Source organism: Saccostrea cucullata, unplaced genomic scaffold (genome assembly GCF_032062105.1).
Source record: "Saccostrea cucullata isolate Sc308-1 unplaced genomic scaffold, CSIRO_AGI_Scuc_v1 ctg305, whole genome shotgun sequence".
Lineage (NCBI taxonomy): Eukaryota > Metazoa > Mollusca > Bivalvia > Ostreida > Ostreidae > Saccostrea > Saccostrea cuccullata.
The window spans coordinates 202,291-219,515 of record NW_026938238.1 but is presented as its reverse complement, the minus strand read 5'-3'; the positions used below and the strand labels follow the sequence as shown (position 1 = coordinate 219,515).

Sequence of the window (17,225 nt, the reverse complement as noted above, 5' to 3'; positions counted from 1 at the left end):
TAATATAAAGATTAACTCGATCCCTAGCTCTTGCTTAAGGAAGATCCCTATTTATTTTTTTTAGTCAAGTTTTTTTTTCTCGATATAATCTCCATTCAGTCATTGTTTAGAAAATAAAATATCCGATTGTCAATTTTTGTGCTATTTGAAGCCGCAACAAAATTAGTCACATGACCTAGTTATAATTAGAGCACTGCAAACATGGCGACTGCAATGTATTTGGAGCACTATCTGGACAGTAAGAATTGCATTTTTAAGAAGAACTGTTCAAAACATTTTTAGTTTAAAGTTCTTATGATTAATACACCTTCTGTTCTACGTATAGAAATGCAAATGGATTACTCAATTTTCTTTGAAAGTTGTTCAAAGAGATTTTAAAGAAATTGCGCCAGAAATGGCTAAATTATCGAACTTTTAATCATTAAGTGACATTATCTTTGTGAAAAAGAGATTTTTTAGATATATGAAGAAATCATCTGTGTAAGAAAAGAGGAAAGTTTAATTTAAGTTCATTTTAGTTCTTGAATCTTAAAGTACATGAACTGTCAAATTTCAAAAAACTTTTTAAAGGGAATATCTCAAAATGTAATATTAATATTTTGTTGAATCTCAATCACTTAATGTATTTTTATATAGGTCTAGAGACATTGCCAACAGAGTTGCAAAGAAATTTTAACCTGATGAGAGATCTGGATCAACGTACACAGGGTATAATTTTAAACTGATTTATATTTCTGAACGTAGTTGGCTAGTGTGTTTGGGGGCCTGACCTCACCACTCAGTCACCAGTGACCATGACTTGACTTTGTTTTACATAGCAGTATTGCAGTTAGTAAGAAATATCTAACCTTGTCTAGGGAGAGGCCCTACACAGTTAGTATGCCTCCCATATACTTGCAATGTAGCAGAGAATTGCAGAATCGTTCCGAAACAATATTCGAGAAAATGAATGGGGTTGCTTTGAAAGTAACAATCAAATTACAGGGTTGTCCCTAAAACTTGGGGCTGTGAACTTTCCTGTCTGTTATGATGTAACTCTCCAGTTATTTTGGTATTCCTCCTTAACTCCCAGATCCCCCTTCTACTTCCCAAAATGTCCCCATCTGTGTTAATTCTTAGGAACAACCCTGAAATTAATCATTAAAAACCTTCTTGAGATATTATAGATACCTTTTAAAGAACTCAACACTTTTTCTCAATGTTTTATACTCTCTTCATGCCAAGTTGACATTCAGAATTCCAAACTCTGGATGTTTTATAGTAAATGCACTGAGTTTGAGATATGGTCTGTGTCTATTTTGCTACGTTGCCATTACACAGAAGTCACATTATCCTTAAACTGGATCTATGAAACATTTATCATTTTAAAAATAGAGCATTCTTTCTAGTGCAGCAGACTGCATGATGGACCGGTACTGGAGCCATGCACTTAGATTTTTTATCAAAAATTTGACAGTCAAGGTCTGTTTATTTTACTGTAGTCCGATGGACCTATTTTATAGACCTGGGACAATATATAAAAATATTGATAATATCAACCCAGGCTTGGATCTCTGTAAAGTTGGCTTTGTTTAGTATGCTATGTAGGTCTGTGTCAGTAAATATTAATGCTGATGTTTTCCATGAATTGTTTTAATAAAATGATAACAGTATCAGGACCAGTAGGAACAACACCAACTAATGTAAATATCAAAGTGACCGAAGATAGTATGCATCTAACTGTACATTATATGCTTAATAATACCCCTGCTGCGAAGGAGAGGGGGGAGTACTATTTTAATTTTGCCTGCGTGTCTGTGTAAATGTCCTTATTAACTTTTCGTAGTTTTGTTATGTTTTGAATAATTTTGTTTCATGAGATTCCCAAGAATTTTTAGACTAAGAACAGAATCTTATGAAGGTCTTTCCTAGTAAACTTCTTGATAAATAATTGCATGTAGTCCCATTCAGAACTCTCAGCAAGTTTTTTTATCACCTTAGTTTTTCTTTTTAGACCTCCTTAAGGACATAGACCATCTCTCTGAGGACTATTTAAAGAATGTCAGAGGAATGTCTCCAGAGAAACGAACCCAAAAACTCTCAACAATAGAAAACAAATTCTCCAAGAGCAGAGAGTACGGGGACGACAAAGTACAGTTAGCAATGCAGACATATGAAATGGTAAAAATACTTTCAGTAAAACTAGTCTTAATTATTTTTCTGAACCTTTTTATTAGCTTCATATATTCTTTTGCATGTGTTTATTTTTATTCTCCCCTTCGAAGAAGGGAGGGCATATTGCTTTGCTGCTGTCTGTTGCTCGGTCCACCCTCAGTTTCTGTTCATTTTCTTCGGAGAGGTTGCACCAATTGAAATGAAATTTGGTATACAGATTTATCATAAGAATATCTAGGCTAAGTTTTGTTTTGGGTACAATTGGGCCATTTTGGACAGAGTTATGCCCCTTGGACTTAAAAAAATCCAATAATTAGCAGTTTCAGTTCATTTTCTTCGCAGAGATTACTCATATTGAAATGAAATTTGGTGTACAGATTTATCATAAGAATATCTATGTCAAGTTTTGTTTTGAGTATGATCAAGCCATTTTGGACAGAGTTATGCCCCTTGGACTTAGAAAAATTCCAATTATTTGGGGGAAGGGGGCATAAGTGTTTTACAAACATCTCTTGTTCATCTTTTAGATCAGACGTTGTCATGATAACTAAATGATTAGTAGAGTAATTAGAATGTGTAACCAATTTATGACTTTAGACCTTTTTTTAAACTCGTTAACAGTTTACAATTTTTTTGCAGGTTGATAAACATATACGAAAGTTAGATGCTGACTTGGCAAGGTTTGAGGCAGATTTGAAAGACAAGACATCAGCCTCCAAGCTCAAATCTGATTCAGACTCGGGCAAGAAGAGTATGTGCATAATTAACTGTACATCCCATTATCTCTTAGACTCGCCACTGATATACATTATGACCTGGAGTAGAGATGATGATACATATTTGTTTTCAGGCTAGAAGGAGGAAACACAGCATTGAAAATTTTCAATTTTTTTGCTATTTTCAAACCCCTGCAATTGGGCTCCACAGGAGAAATTAGCTAAACCAACTAAGCTAAACTTATTATTTCCCTCCTATATGTGCCCCAGACGACATCCACACTATGCTAAATCCTTGTACATCACTTATAGATAAATACCATCATCAAAAACACAAGTTATACTTCAAAATCTAAAACAATAGTATTCTTGTTTAGACAAAGATAAAGACAAAAAGAAAAGGAAGAAAGAAGAATTTGATGATGAGATTCCCAAGAAGAAAAAGAAGAAAGGCCAGCAGAGGTACTGTATAGAGAAAGAAAAGTTGTATTATACATGTAATATAACTGATTTTAACTGCATGGAATTAAATACATGTACATACTTTTAAACATGTATATTTTTATTTTCAATAATTTTACTTATTTAAAATCATTTAAAAACTATTATAAACCATAATTGAATAATACAACCATTAATATTTATAATTACTCTGGTATTTATAGCCCTCCAGAAGAGGTTGTGTCGTCCATACCGATCTTGTCGACATTATCGATCACCCACCCCTCAGATGTCCTTGACATGCCTGTTGACCCCAATGAGCCGACCTACTGTCTCTGTCACCAGGTTTCATATGGCGAGATGATTGGCTGTGATAATCCAGACGTAAGTTCCGCGAATGTCGAAGTCCGTAACTTCATTCTAATGTAGTCACTTCGATCTAATACATATGCATTTATACATAAACTGAAGATAAGGGGTGGAAAAATTCCAAAACCTTATTTTTGCAAGATACAGGCATTTGGTATTTTTAAGGAACACATAATATTAAAGAATTTTTAGTTATTGTTGTATTATTTTTGATAAATAAAAATTCGCAAGCACTTTTTCAGGTAATTTTACAAAAGGAAAGTTCTAATTAATAAAAAGTAATTTATAGAATTCTGATGTAAACTGCAGTTTTGTTTAAGTATTTTTGAGAGATTAGATTGGTCAGTTTCTCAACATGAGACCTTTTAGCTTTTCTGGACCAATAAGACATCTGTCTGACACATCTCAGTCTCTTAGCCTGTACAAATGTAGTGCAAGCTCTACAAGATGCTGGTGATATGCTTTACGTTAATTTTTATCCTATAATTTACAGTGTCCCATTGAGTGGTTCCACTTCGCGTGTGTGGGGCTGACCATGAAACCTAAAGGAAAATGGTTTTGTCCACGGTGTACAGAAGAGAGAAAGAAAAAATGAGCCAATTTGACAAGATCCCATCCATACAGAAGTGAACAATGACAAAGTGTGTCTTGTGTCAACACAGAGCCAAGGTTAACTTCTGCAGAAAACAGTCTGAAAGATGTGCATGTATGACCAAATATAATTTAATAACTTATTTTATTTATTTTGTGTCAGCACTTGATCAAAGATCAACATTTTTATTATAAAGATTGGATAGTAGTAGGAATTGTTTTGAACAAAGCTTTTCTTGAGATCTGATAAATTTACTGCTTTTAAAAATTTTTAATTAGAGACTGCTTTGTATAATAATATCCAACATTGTGAAAAAATTAGTGCCAATAATACTGCATGCTAAAATGGTCCAAGATTTTAATGTAATTGATATGAATCTTATGCAGGGAGGATGAAATCATTGTACGATTCAATTTCTTTTTTTTAATTGTTATTGTAAATTCTTCACATGTTTGGATCTAGGAGGTACCGATGAATGATTTCTCCAAAATAATGACTTTTGTCCAAGATTCATGTATATGTTACAAAGTTAAAAGCTTTCTAAATGTGCTAATATAATATCTGCATAAAAATTGATGGATATTTTATAAGCCAGTACTGATAAAACTTACTGTTTGTCCATTTTAGTATGACTGTTAAGCTGCATCAGTGAAGATTGTTTTATGAATCATTAGGCCTAAAAAAAAATATGTTTGTTTCCTGTAACCCGACCGACCCATTCAAATTATCCCCGGGTGGATTTTTTTTTTTCTGACAAATGGCAAAACTTCGTTTGATCAATCAGCTGATTCCATTTATTAAATTTAAATCAAAGGCCTGAAGGGCCTGTGAGTTGACTCGCAAGAGTTAATTTAGCTTTTTCATACATCTAGAGACCATACCTTATATTCAGTTTATTTTGCATCTTAAGAGATTGAATATTTTATGTTCGGTTCAAAAATAAAGTGTATATTGCTTTTCCTTTATATATACAGGCTGGCACTAATGGGCTTCCATACATATTATTGTGAAAATCAGCTCTGCAAACCTGGATTCTATAATGAATTTAAGCACACTGGCTGAAGTGGTCAGTATTATGAAGTAATTAGTTTAAAGATTCCCACAGCAAATCTGGATTCTAAAAATAGATTTTTCAAGCAGACTAGCTGCAGCTAATGGGAGCAGCAGGTGTTTGTGTTAGGGAGTATTCTAGGTCAATTATAAATAATCTTCAGATGGGAAGATTAGATCCGCCTAACATGCTTGAACATATTCATACGCAGTAATTGTACATCATACAGATATTTAATCAAAAATTTCTTTAAAAGCATGAAGATATAAATAATGTAACAGTATGAAATTTTATACAAATTTTACCTCCTAAGTTTATACAATCACTCAAACAAAAGCATTTTTTGCAAGAACTATCATATTTGGCGTATGGATCACCTTGATGAATGCGTGAAAAAATTTACAGTTCTGAAATGGCTATGTCAACAGGGAGTAGCTCGCTACGCGAGCCAATTCAAAAAATAGCCTGTAGCTTAATTTGAGACATAAAATATGTCAACTTAGTGTACATTTACCTTAAATATAAAGAGTAATCATTATTGTAACAACAGTTTCCCCCTACAACTTTCTGAAGTTCGTTTTCTGCCGCTTGGCAGCCATTTTGGATGCCATATTGGGTATCCACTGTAAATATATCACCTTGTATTTTCGGTCCAGGGATGTTTGACCATTCATAAGCAACCAAAAAAAAAAAAAAAAAAAAAAAAAAAGAATTTCCAACCTACCGACCCTTGATTTTTTGGGAATGTTACAGGAAACAAACTTATTTTTTTTTTAAGCCTTAACAGTATCAAAAAGATGTTATAATATTTTTGTTTTGACAGAAAGCACTTGTTATTTAGTATTTCCATGTCTTGTGATCAGAAACCAGTAAATGTTGACTTATGAGCTCGTAAAAGCTGTAGCCCTAAGTGAGCTTTTCTGATCAGAGTTTGTTCTGTGTAGTTGTCCATGTAGGTCTGAATGTAACTCCCAAACATAAACGTAAAAAAACATTCAATCGTTTAATGCTGGAGTACAGATCCAGTCAAAATCTCAAGATTGATTGGATTACCCAAACCTTGTGTGAAAATATTCTAGCCAAAAATAAATCGGATTTGTAAATTTTGGCCAACAAGGCCATGGAGTAGCCACAATAAGGGCATAGATGTTCATGAAGAATCATTTAGCATAGCATGTCTATGATGTGAATGCATCTATACGTATAGTGCATAATCTAGATGTAATTTGTTCAAACATCGGCTTTATAACCTCAAGAATGTGTGGCAGTAAGGGGATGATGATGGGCCACAAGCCCACAACAAGGGTTTTCAAATATGTGACTCAGGTGTGCATGTGGCGCATGGATATGTTACTTATTTTTATCATCAGTTATGCCAAAGATTAACACAAGTATTTTTGCATTTATTTTATAATTTGAAAAAGAAAAAGTGGTATAATTATCAATCCTAGTTTCATGCAAAATTAATTATTATGCATTTATTTCAAGTCATCACAGAGATGTAGCATGGAGAATTATTGTTTGTTATTGTTCAGTTGACAGCATTTTTAATTCCAGTTTTTTGTTATTGTTAATCATGTTGTACTTAGGCCACAATGTACTCTATCACGGTGACATTTTTAGGGCTTTCCATCCTGTTTAACTAATGCCATAAACTTCCAATCCCATTCTAAATATACAGTCCAGCCTCGTTAATCTGAACACTTGAGATCCCATACAAATCAAACTCCCAAAATATTGGAACAGTCCAACTGTTATCAATAATAGATATAAGTGTATCACCATCCCCAATTTTATCTGGAAAGTAAAACATTCAGATCATTGAGATTCAGATTAATGAGAGTTCACTGTATAATTTTATTTACTAATGTAGAGTACATGTACATTTCATTAATTTTTTTTTCTATCTATGTCTAAACCACTCTATCCAACAATTGCCTCATTTTTATCTTGACACAAATGTAAAAAAAAAAAAAAAAAAATCATTGTTTTATTGTTATTTGTACAAAATAAATCATTGCTAAGCTAAAAGGTCTTCTTTTTTTTTTTTAGCTCTCTACTGGTCCATCTGTCTCATTGTCTGTAAACAATTTTTCAAAAATGCTACTCCTCCTACAGTTTTGGTCCGATTTCAATGTAACTAGGCACACTAGTAGAATACACTAAGATACATCATTTTCATTTATTCTGTGGCAAAGTGAAAAACCAGGTGCTAATTTTCTCTTCCTTTGTTATGAGTACAAACCTGTGTGACGCAGTAGTAAGAGTGTCTGCTGTCAAGTCGGGGAGTAAGGAGTTGATCCTTACATCAGGGGTTTGAATCCACTGGGGGAGGTGGAGACCGGTTTTTCGGATGAAACCATATAGATCGATGTGCCATGTTGCAAGAGGTGCTGGCACAAAATGTTTTATTACTGCGCAATGACACTTTATTGCTGAGTATAGGTCAAAATTTGCAGCTTTCCACTGGCAAGTGGTGTGGTTGCAATAAGGGTAAATAATTCTCAAGAGGGATAATAAACAAAGTATAAGTCAATAGAGCTACAGTCTCATCTGAGACTTCTGTTTTTCCTTCACTTTTTCCTGCTCACAGAAAGATTATTAGAATCACAGGTTTTACATGTACATTTAGTTGTTCTTTCATGTTATATTTTATCCAGAACATTTTTTATTACACCCCCCCCCCCCTTCCCAGTTAGAATTGATGTACACCACACTTTGCATATTTCTTGCTATGGAAGACCTGAATACAAGGTTATTTTTTACTCCATGTTACTTTTACCACTCAAAGGCTTCTATGAATTTTGTTACAGTTGTGTTAGTTTTGAATTTGGCCATTTGCAAAAGGTAAAAAAGAGAAGAAATAAAGGGGGGGTCCCTGCATATAATTCCTGCACTGTGGATTCTACTTTTGTAAGAAGAAAATAATGTTGAAGAACTTTTTTCCGCATGGTATTAATTTATTCTATGTACCCAGTAACAAATTTTCCACTGAAAACTGCCCCATTGTACTTAATCTCCATGTAAGGCTTACAATGAGATTTTAGGAATTCCGCGAAATTTTCTTCTTCAATTGAACAGAAATCGAGATTCCGCGGAATTATGACCCTGTGGAGAAAAGTCGTCTACAGTATAGGAAAGTGTTGGTACAAAATATAAAGCGTTACAGGATCAAGTCCACAATTCATCAAAGTTCATATGAAATAGTTGCATTAACAAGAACTAACTTGAAGAAAGAGTGTAATTAAATCTTTTATAAAACTAGATGATTTAAAAGTATATAAAACGAGATGATTTAAAAATACAAGGCTATTTACTTTAACAATTTACTTTTACTATTTACTTCATCATGCATGGTGTATGTTTTCTGTGAAATGAAAGAGAACAAACAGAGAACAAACAAATCATTTTAATGTATTTAAGAATGTATTTAAGAAGTGCATTCTTCATAATGAAGTCATTTTACTGATACCAAAAATGAATTAAGAATATAAATGTAGAAAACAAAAGAAGCATACAATTTTTACCCCCCTCCCCTCCAAAAAACAGAAATTTCTTTGATAAACTAAGGATCACTGTAGAGTACATGTAGTTTCCATGCATTCGTTTCACACAAGGCCCTGCCCTACAACCCTCTGGACCCTGTCCTGGTCACATTCCCCAGAGTCCTTCAGAAACCAATGTCCCCATTCCTTTGCTCTTTTGATCTTGGCTGCATTCCCTATGACCCAGTTATTGTTTATCAGATAAGGTTTTAGTTGTTCTCTTTTTTCCTTTGAAAGTTTGTACCATTTCCCATCGGCATATTCTTGTGTGGATAGAATTTTGAACTTCAGTCCTCCATAATTTGAAAACACAAGTTGAGATAGGTATATTTGGTCATTCTCCGATTCACTAATAAGCTTTGTGTCTGGTGAGTTTTTAATCTTCTTTCTTAGATCTGTTAATTGTTTGGTCAGTGCTCTCCACACTTGTTTTGAGGCTTCAGTTGGATGCAGATACAGAAATCCTCCAGCAATTATCTTACTTCTTTCAGACACTGCATTAACAACCATATCAACATCAGAGTAACTCTGGAGATTTTTAAGAGGGTTCCTAATCCACATGCAGTCTACTTCGAACAAAAAAATTGGAATATTTTTCTCCAGAATCTGCAGAAGAATCTCAGACCTGCGAACCATCATCTCCACGTACCCCACGTGGCTGTACTCCTGGTTCCCCGAGTGAACCCCGTCCAGATAAACTGCAGTGACCGCTGGCCATTTCTCATTGATTTTCCTTGCACTTTCTTTATCTCCTGTGATAAAGAGAACCTGGTTGTGGATTCCCATCCCCTGTGTGTTACACAGCCAGCTGAAGGTGAAAGGAAGAAAGGCGTCATTTATCAGAGTCACAAACAATGCTTTCTGTCCTCGCTCTGAGATCCTCATCGCAGCAGATAACACATGATTAGTCGTGTTTGTCATTTTGTCAAACCTATCATGAGTTGTTGATGAAATATCTTCCTTTAATAATTCTTGTTGTTGAAAATGGTCGACTTTCTTGGAGAGGTAGGCAAAGATAAACAGGGTCAAGGCTGTCAGCACACCCAGCAGGAGCAGAGATCTGGGAACAGTCTTCATCTTCAGTCACTTGCACCCTACTGAAAATGTTAACAAGAATTTTGATTTCCAAAAGAAATTATTGTAATTTTTACATAAAAATAGGCTGAAGGGGTTCTTATCACTTTCCTGATGAACTTTCCAATGCTGTCGTAGTAGCCTATAGATCTACCGGTACCTTTGTGTCATCATATCTAAAAGACTGAAGGCATGTCAATTGACAGGGTTTCATTAAGATTATTTTAGGCAGTTAATAAAATATCCATGCTATTGACAAAGTAAATGATAAAATTTTAAGAAATAGGTCACTCAGAGGCCCTAGGTTCGATTCCCAGCTGAGACCTGATTTTTCACCATCTGTGACATATATTTGAAAAAATTCGAGCACAGGCACCTGAGTTTTTATCAATCAGTCGCTCAAAAACTTTCTCAGCGAATCCGTTGAGACTAAATTTTGGTCTGGTGTCTCAGGGACCTTTACACTATTAGTACATAGGTCCCTGGGTGTCTCTATGGAAAGAGACCACTCACCAGACCAAAATTTTTAGTCTCCAACACTACGGATTTCTCTGAGATTATCAATAAGCAAGATATCGAAAAATTCTACCCCCTGTAAAGATGCCTGTGACGAGACTTGCTATAGACCCTTTCACGATAACTGCGGTACTACTCTTTTGCAGGGGTGCGTCGATTTACCCAAATGGACCCAAATGGAACCCAAATGGACCCAAATGGAAACTCAAATAATTTTGCCGATATATAGAATACTATCAAAACTTCATGCTTCAAAATACAATATTAGAGATTAATAATTTTAAAAAAAATCCATTTGTAACTGTAAGTTCATTATTTTCATCATTTTAAATAAGTATTAAAATACAATAATACATGTTTGATATTCCATTTGATTTCCATTTGTGTTTCCATTTGGGTCCATTTGTTTCCATTTGGGTAAATCTACGCGCCGCTTTTGCAGGGCAAAATTCGGCATGTCGATTTACCCAAATGGACCTAAATGGCGACCCAAATGGACCCAAATGGACTTCTGTAGACTTTATTTCAAAACTAGAATGCATCTATACATTTAAGGCCAAAAATAAAAAAAGTCTTGTTTCCTGCTACCCGACCTACCCTATTTTTTTGCACCCGACCCTAAAGTTTTTTTCTGCTTTTCAGGGTTCGACACTAACGGTAGACCGGCGGCCCGAGTCCACCAAAAAATTGGAAGGTCCACCAAATGTTCAGGACTAGGTGGACCGTCGGTCCACTTAAAATTTAAACACCATATTTAAAGACAGTGAAATTTCAGGATTTCTTTTTCTTTAAATCGAAATCCGTAACTCAAATTATTAATTCCTCCATACTTTTATTATACAAGAATTAAATATACATGTAAATAATGTTTAGGTAATGAGGTGGGGGTGGGGTGGGGGGCAAGTAACTTGATATATTTTACATGTAAAATTGATAATTCCAATAATAACAATAATATTGAGATGCAAGGACATTCAACACGGACCGTGAATAAACATGAAAAATCCGTGCCAAATTAGCCAGTCTCTCCCCTGTTTACGTAATGCACAGAAAGGTGTGAAAATTTCACTGGGTAACAGGAAATCGCTTCACGCCTGAACGCACACTGTTGGAGATAATTAGAGTTGATTGACAGCTGCACTTATGCATTGTTTTTTTTAAATAGATGTTCAAACAGTCATAATTTACATTAAATAAACTATTACCTGCAGTTTCATTTTCTTTTCTTGATATACATATTATATCACTACTTATGTGAATAAATAATAAATTTAGAAAATGATTTATTAATACAGATACATGTACCTATGTCAGTCTTGCTCCGTAGTAAAAAAATGACCTAGCCATGGATACATGAAAAATTCACTTGTTTAATAATTAAACAAATTAATTAATAATTGGAGTTTTAAATTCAATCTACCTGTAGAAGCGAAATAAATGAAGGTTTTCACCATTGTACCTTAATGATAATTATTTAAATATTTCTTTGGTTTATAGATTAATAGTTTTTTTTTAAGTTTTAAAATATTTCTGAAAAAAAACTGACTAGTCCTTAATATGAATTTGATTTTGTTGACTGGTTAGATTTATACTTTATAAGTCTGTCTGGAATCGATATATATATTACAGTTAGTTTTAATTAACGCCTTGTGTAATGATTCATTCATTAATTCAAACATTTATAAAGGTCCACCAGATATTAAGAAGGTCCACCAAAAATTTTTGACAAGTGGACCAGCGGTCCACCAAGGTAAAAATGTTAGTGTCGAACCCTGTGCTTTTGGGGAAAAACATGAAAATTGCAGGAATTTTATGATCCAGAAGTGAAAAAAGTATATATTCAAATTCTATTTCATGAAATATATGTTTAAAATATGTTCTTTTGTAAAATTCCACTTGAGTTGTGCATCAAAAGACATGAAATTTCTTTTCAAAAGATAAAATTGACCTAGCTATGACATGTTTTATTTGGTTTTATAGTAGTTCAAATCCAAAAAATACCTTTGGAAAAAATAAAATAAATTTAAAAAATAAAATAATTTTCCTACCTACCGACCCTATTTTTTTCAGGCTGGTAGCAAGTAACAAGACTATTATTTTTTTTGGCCTAAAATAAAATTATTTATTTTTGCATTTAGATATTAATATCGCTGAATATTCAGAATAAATAAAATAAAAGCTGCTGAATGTGTTTTATGTTTATCACAAAAATTCAAAATATTGTATAGGCAAAAATGTGTACTTTATTCATTACATCTAAGCGAATTATTTTAAAATATAAGAGTTTACCAATCGGAAAGTTTCACAAAGTTTTAATCTTTTTGAGTAAATCAGGTACGTACCAACAGGAGGGCCACCCCCACCTATTTTCCAGAGATAACTTTTTACTACTAAAAATGTTCATTGAAAAGCCCCCCCCCCCCCCCCCACACACACACTTTCAAAAACGATGCTACATCACTATAAATAATTAAATTGGCATTATCCTGTTAATGACTTCGCGAAGTCAATAAGTTTGACGTTGTTGACGTTAACGTCAAATTCTAACCTTTGGGTTCTTACGTGATTTTACTTTTTTCCCCGATGTAAGAATTGCCTAAATATAGACAATAACTACATAAGACAATGATGACCTGTTTGCTATTAAATTTATTTCATCTTAATTTAATGGCTTTATTCCGTTTATTCCTTTTGGCGGCATATTTTGGAGAAATACAGAAACGGAATAAACCAAATAATGATACATTGTACTTTAATTTTATGGTTTTATTCTGTTTATTCCTTTTGGCGACATATTTGGAGAAATGCATAAACGGAATAAACCAAATTATGATTTCTTGCACCTTACTTTTATGGCTTTAATCCGTTTATTCCTTATGGCGACATATTTGGAGAAATACATGAACGGAATAAACCAAATTATGATTTCTTGTACTTTAATTTTATGGCTTTATTCCGTTTATTCCTTATGGCGACATATTTTGGAGAAATGCATAAAAGGAATAAGCCAAAATTATGATTTCTTGTACTTTAATTTTATGGCTTTAATCCGTTTATTCCTTATGGCGACATATTTGGAGAAATACATGAACGGAATAAACCAAATTATGATTTCTTGTACTTTAATTTTATGGTTTTATCCCGTTTATTCCTTATGGCGACATATTTTGGAGAAATGCATAAACGGAATAAACCAAAATTATGATTTCTTGTACTTTAATTTTATGGCTTTAATCCGTTTATTCCTTATGGCGACATATTTGGAGAAATACATGAACGGAATAAACCAAATTATGATTTCTTGTACTTTAATTTTATGGCTTTAATCCGTTTATTTTTTATAATAATAATGCATAAATGGAATAAACCAAATTATGAATTCTTGCACCTTACTTTTATGACTTTATTCCGTTTATTCTATAATAATAATAATGCATAAATGGAACAAATCAAATTAGTTCTAGGCTTACATGCGTCGCTATTTACTCCTGTTATTTGATTCGTTTTTCATTAAAACGTGCATTTTTAAGAAAGATCCCCCCCCCCAAAAAAAAAAAACCAAGCCCCATTTTATTTTATCTCTCCCCCAAAGAAACCCTTTTCCCAGGGAAATCTTCCCCTTCTTGTACCTTTTAGAATGATATCCGTCTCTCTATATATACTCCTGTTATTTGATACGCTTTCAGTGAAATACATACACTTTAAATAGTACCTCCGTCTCTCTATATATACTCCTGTTATTTGATTCGCGAATCAAATTAGTTCTGGGCTTTACTTGCGTCGCTATTTACTCCTGTTATTTGATTCGCTTTTCATTAAAACGTGCATTTTTAAGAATGATCCCCCCAAAAAAACCAAGCCCCATTTTTATTTTATCTCTCCCCCAAAGAAACCCTTTTCCCGGGGAAATTTTCCCCTTCTTGTACCTTTTAGAATGATATCTGTCTCTCTATATATACTCCTGTTATTTGATACGCTTTCAGTGAAATACATACACTTTAAATAGTACCTCCGTCTCTCTATATATACTCCTGTTATTTGATTCGCGAATCAAATTAGTTCTGGGCTTTACTTGCGTCGCTATTTACTCCCGTTATGTGATTCGCTTCATGGTGAAATACAAAGGCTTTAAATACCCTTGTCGAACGATATATCTACTCCTGTTATTTGATTCACTTCAGTGGGTAAAATAGTTGTAAACAATGTGAACATTACGACACCAGCATTGAAACTGTTATAAGTGATATGAAAATCTGAGAATGTTGGAAGTATAAAAATGACCTGGGATGAATTTGACGTTAACGTCAACAACGTAAAACTTATTGACTTCGCGAAGTCAATAACAGGATAATGCCATTAAATTACTATTTCATCATAATTTCGTCCATTTGGGTCGCCAACTAAGTCCATTTGGGTCCATTTGGGTCGTCATTTGGGTTCATTTGGGTCCATTTGGGTAAATCGACGCACCCGGCAAAATTATATATTTCGTTGAAATATGACGTAAAAGTAATTGTGTACGTCATTTAATTATCTATCAACAAAAACTTCACCAATTGTTAGGAATTTGCCCTGCAAAAGATTAGTACCGCAGTTATCGTGAAGGGGCTAATTGTCTAAAAATTTCAGTGCATATTGAGTGCATAAATTATACAAAATGTTATGAAAAATGTAAAAATTTTAACAGTTAAAGTTTTGCATATTAATTATTTCATTTTTATAACAAAAACTTCACCAATTGAATTAGGGCCTAACTGATTAAAATAGCAATAACTGATTAGGGTTAAACAGCATTACTTACTCTAATCAGAATAGACTCCTGTTACCACAGAGTTTCCGAAAATCAGAAAATGAAGGCAGGAAATGAGCTGAGTACAATTTTCTTGATCATCGAACCCGATTGTAATTTTAATGACATTGAGGCGGGAAATCCTATTCGCGTGTATGAGATATTTCCTTTGATATGAATTTTGTGTGCTGCAGCAGTTGAAAACCTTCAAGAAATAATACTCTTGAATGATGACAAAATTTAGCATTTGTGTGACAAGTATTCATTGAGATTGAATTTTGAGAGTTATAAAATGATTTCTTCGGCAAAAGTGGTGTTGGTTAAATATACTTGTCGAAATCAAAACAAGTTGAGTACAACAACAATATAAAAAAGTGTTCATGAGACTATCAGACTTTGTGTACCTCCTGGCACGGAGAGAATTAAGGCGCTAAGAAAAGTGCGAGAAAAGAATTGAGACTGATGAGGACTGCAACTTGCCCTTTGTAAACTTACAAGAGAATATCTGAGCATGGAGAGAATTCTAGAAAAGAATTAACATCACGCTAACAGTCTAAAATTAAGTACAGCTTTCTGTGGAAAAAGAAGAAAACTTGATATGTTACAGTTAAGGAATCTAGGCACAGTTTTTCGTGAGGGTTGCAACACAGTGGCGTAGCATCGTTTTTGAAAGTGGGGGGGCCAGGCAGAGAAAAAATTTTTTTTACTTACCTGAAAAAGTTGACAAGCAAAAGAAAAAAAAAAAAAAAAAGAAGGTAAAAGTTGCCCGAAGTCGAAAATCCTGTTTCGGGGGGGGGGGGGGGGGTAGGTAAACTCTTTTTCAGTGTCAACTACTTTTAGTATACTACATTTTCGGTACATTTCTAAAAGTGGGGGGGCCAAACAGGCTTTGAATTAACATTTCCTATAGTGTAAGTAAGGTTGGGAAAATAAGTGGGGGGGCCAGGCCCCCCCCCCCTGGCCCCCCCGGATACTACGCCCCTGCAACAATTGTGAATAATTTTTTTGAAGACTACTAAGGGTCCAATTTCGCATTAAGTGTAATTTCAAGTTAGAGTCCAAACCATTTTTATTCCTAACAAATATTATCTACTTTTTATATTGTTTAATACAACACCATGTTCATATTCTTTTACTTTCAACTACAAGTGAAATTCTCCTGGGTACGCAGTGGTGTGAAGACCTTCAATCACTTGAAAACCGAAGGAAAAAGAGAGAACAGGAAAAGGAGCAGCAGCAAGAAGTCGCGTGTTGTCAACATTGTTTTGAAGGGTGAAAAAAACTATTGATGCCTGCAGGAAGAAGGGGAAGGAGTTGCTGTTTCCTGTAATAGGTCGGTTGCAGGAATTTCCCATGCAGCTCAGTCTGTGTGGAAGCTGTTCCAGACTTTAGGAATGGTTTAATCATTGTGGAGAGCTGCTGTACGACATCTGACTGAAACATAGGTGCTTGAGGACAGGACACCCCCCTCCCAAGCAATATAGACCCCCGGGCCTTCTAGACTTTTTTTCACATAAATTATATATTGATGAAACATTTGTGATATAATCTATCCTATCAATTCTGATTATTCAGAAAAGCTTAAACTAACATTTTATAAAATTTTTGACCCCACTCTATATGTTGATTTTTATACATCGAATGTAGGGTAGAATTATAAAACGTTAACTTTGTTTTAGGTAATTTTTCGAATTGTTGATATAGATTTTAAATCACAAATATAATATGACATTGAAAGATAATTTTTGAGAAAAAAGGCGCAAGGTTCTATATCGAAAGGGGGGGGGGGTCCTGTCCTCAAGCACCTGTGGACTGAAGTGGTCGAAAATTCATTGTGCTGGGCCTGGCACATACTACAGTAAAAGCGCTGTTTGGTTAGGCAATAATGGTTGATCCAACTAGAGGATTTTATGATCTAGGGGGTAAAACATCCAGGGAAGGTTCGGATCCATCTGAAGAGAGTGTACTGTAAAATCAC

The 17,225-nt window shown here is 34.1% G+C and overlaps 2 protein-coding genes across 2 annotated transcripts; one reads left to right on the top strand and one right to left on the bottom strand.

Moving 5' to 3' along the window:
- Positions 1-161: 161 nt before the first annotated feature.
- LOC134249681 (inhibitor of growth protein 5-like) lies at positions 162-5,080 on the top strand. The gene is made up of 7 exons (XM_062732008.1): positions 162-238; positions 637-708; positions 1,994-2,160; positions 2,794-2,905; positions 3,248-3,332; positions 3,536-3,695; positions 4,174-5,080. Exons 1-7 carry the CDS (start codon positions 202-204, stop codon positions 4,273-4,275), a joined length of 735 nt encoding a protein of 244 aa, XP_062587992.1. The 5' UTR covers positions 162-201; the 3' UTR covers positions 4,276-5,080.
- A 3,636-nt stretch (positions 5,081-8,716) lies between these two features.
- Positions 8,717-15,275, bottom strand: LOC134249719 (uncharacterized). The gene is made up of 2 exons (XM_062732067.1): positions 15,260-15,275; positions 8,717-9,965 (listed from the first exon to the last, which is right to left on the bottom strand). Exon 2 carries the CDS (start codon positions 9,943-9,945, stop codon positions 8,932-8,934), a length of 1,014 nt encoding a protein of 337 aa, XP_062588051.1. The 5' UTR covers positions 9,946-9,965; positions 15,260-15,275; the 3' UTR covers positions 8,717-8,931.
- Positions 15,276-17,225: the final 1,950 nt, after the last annotated feature.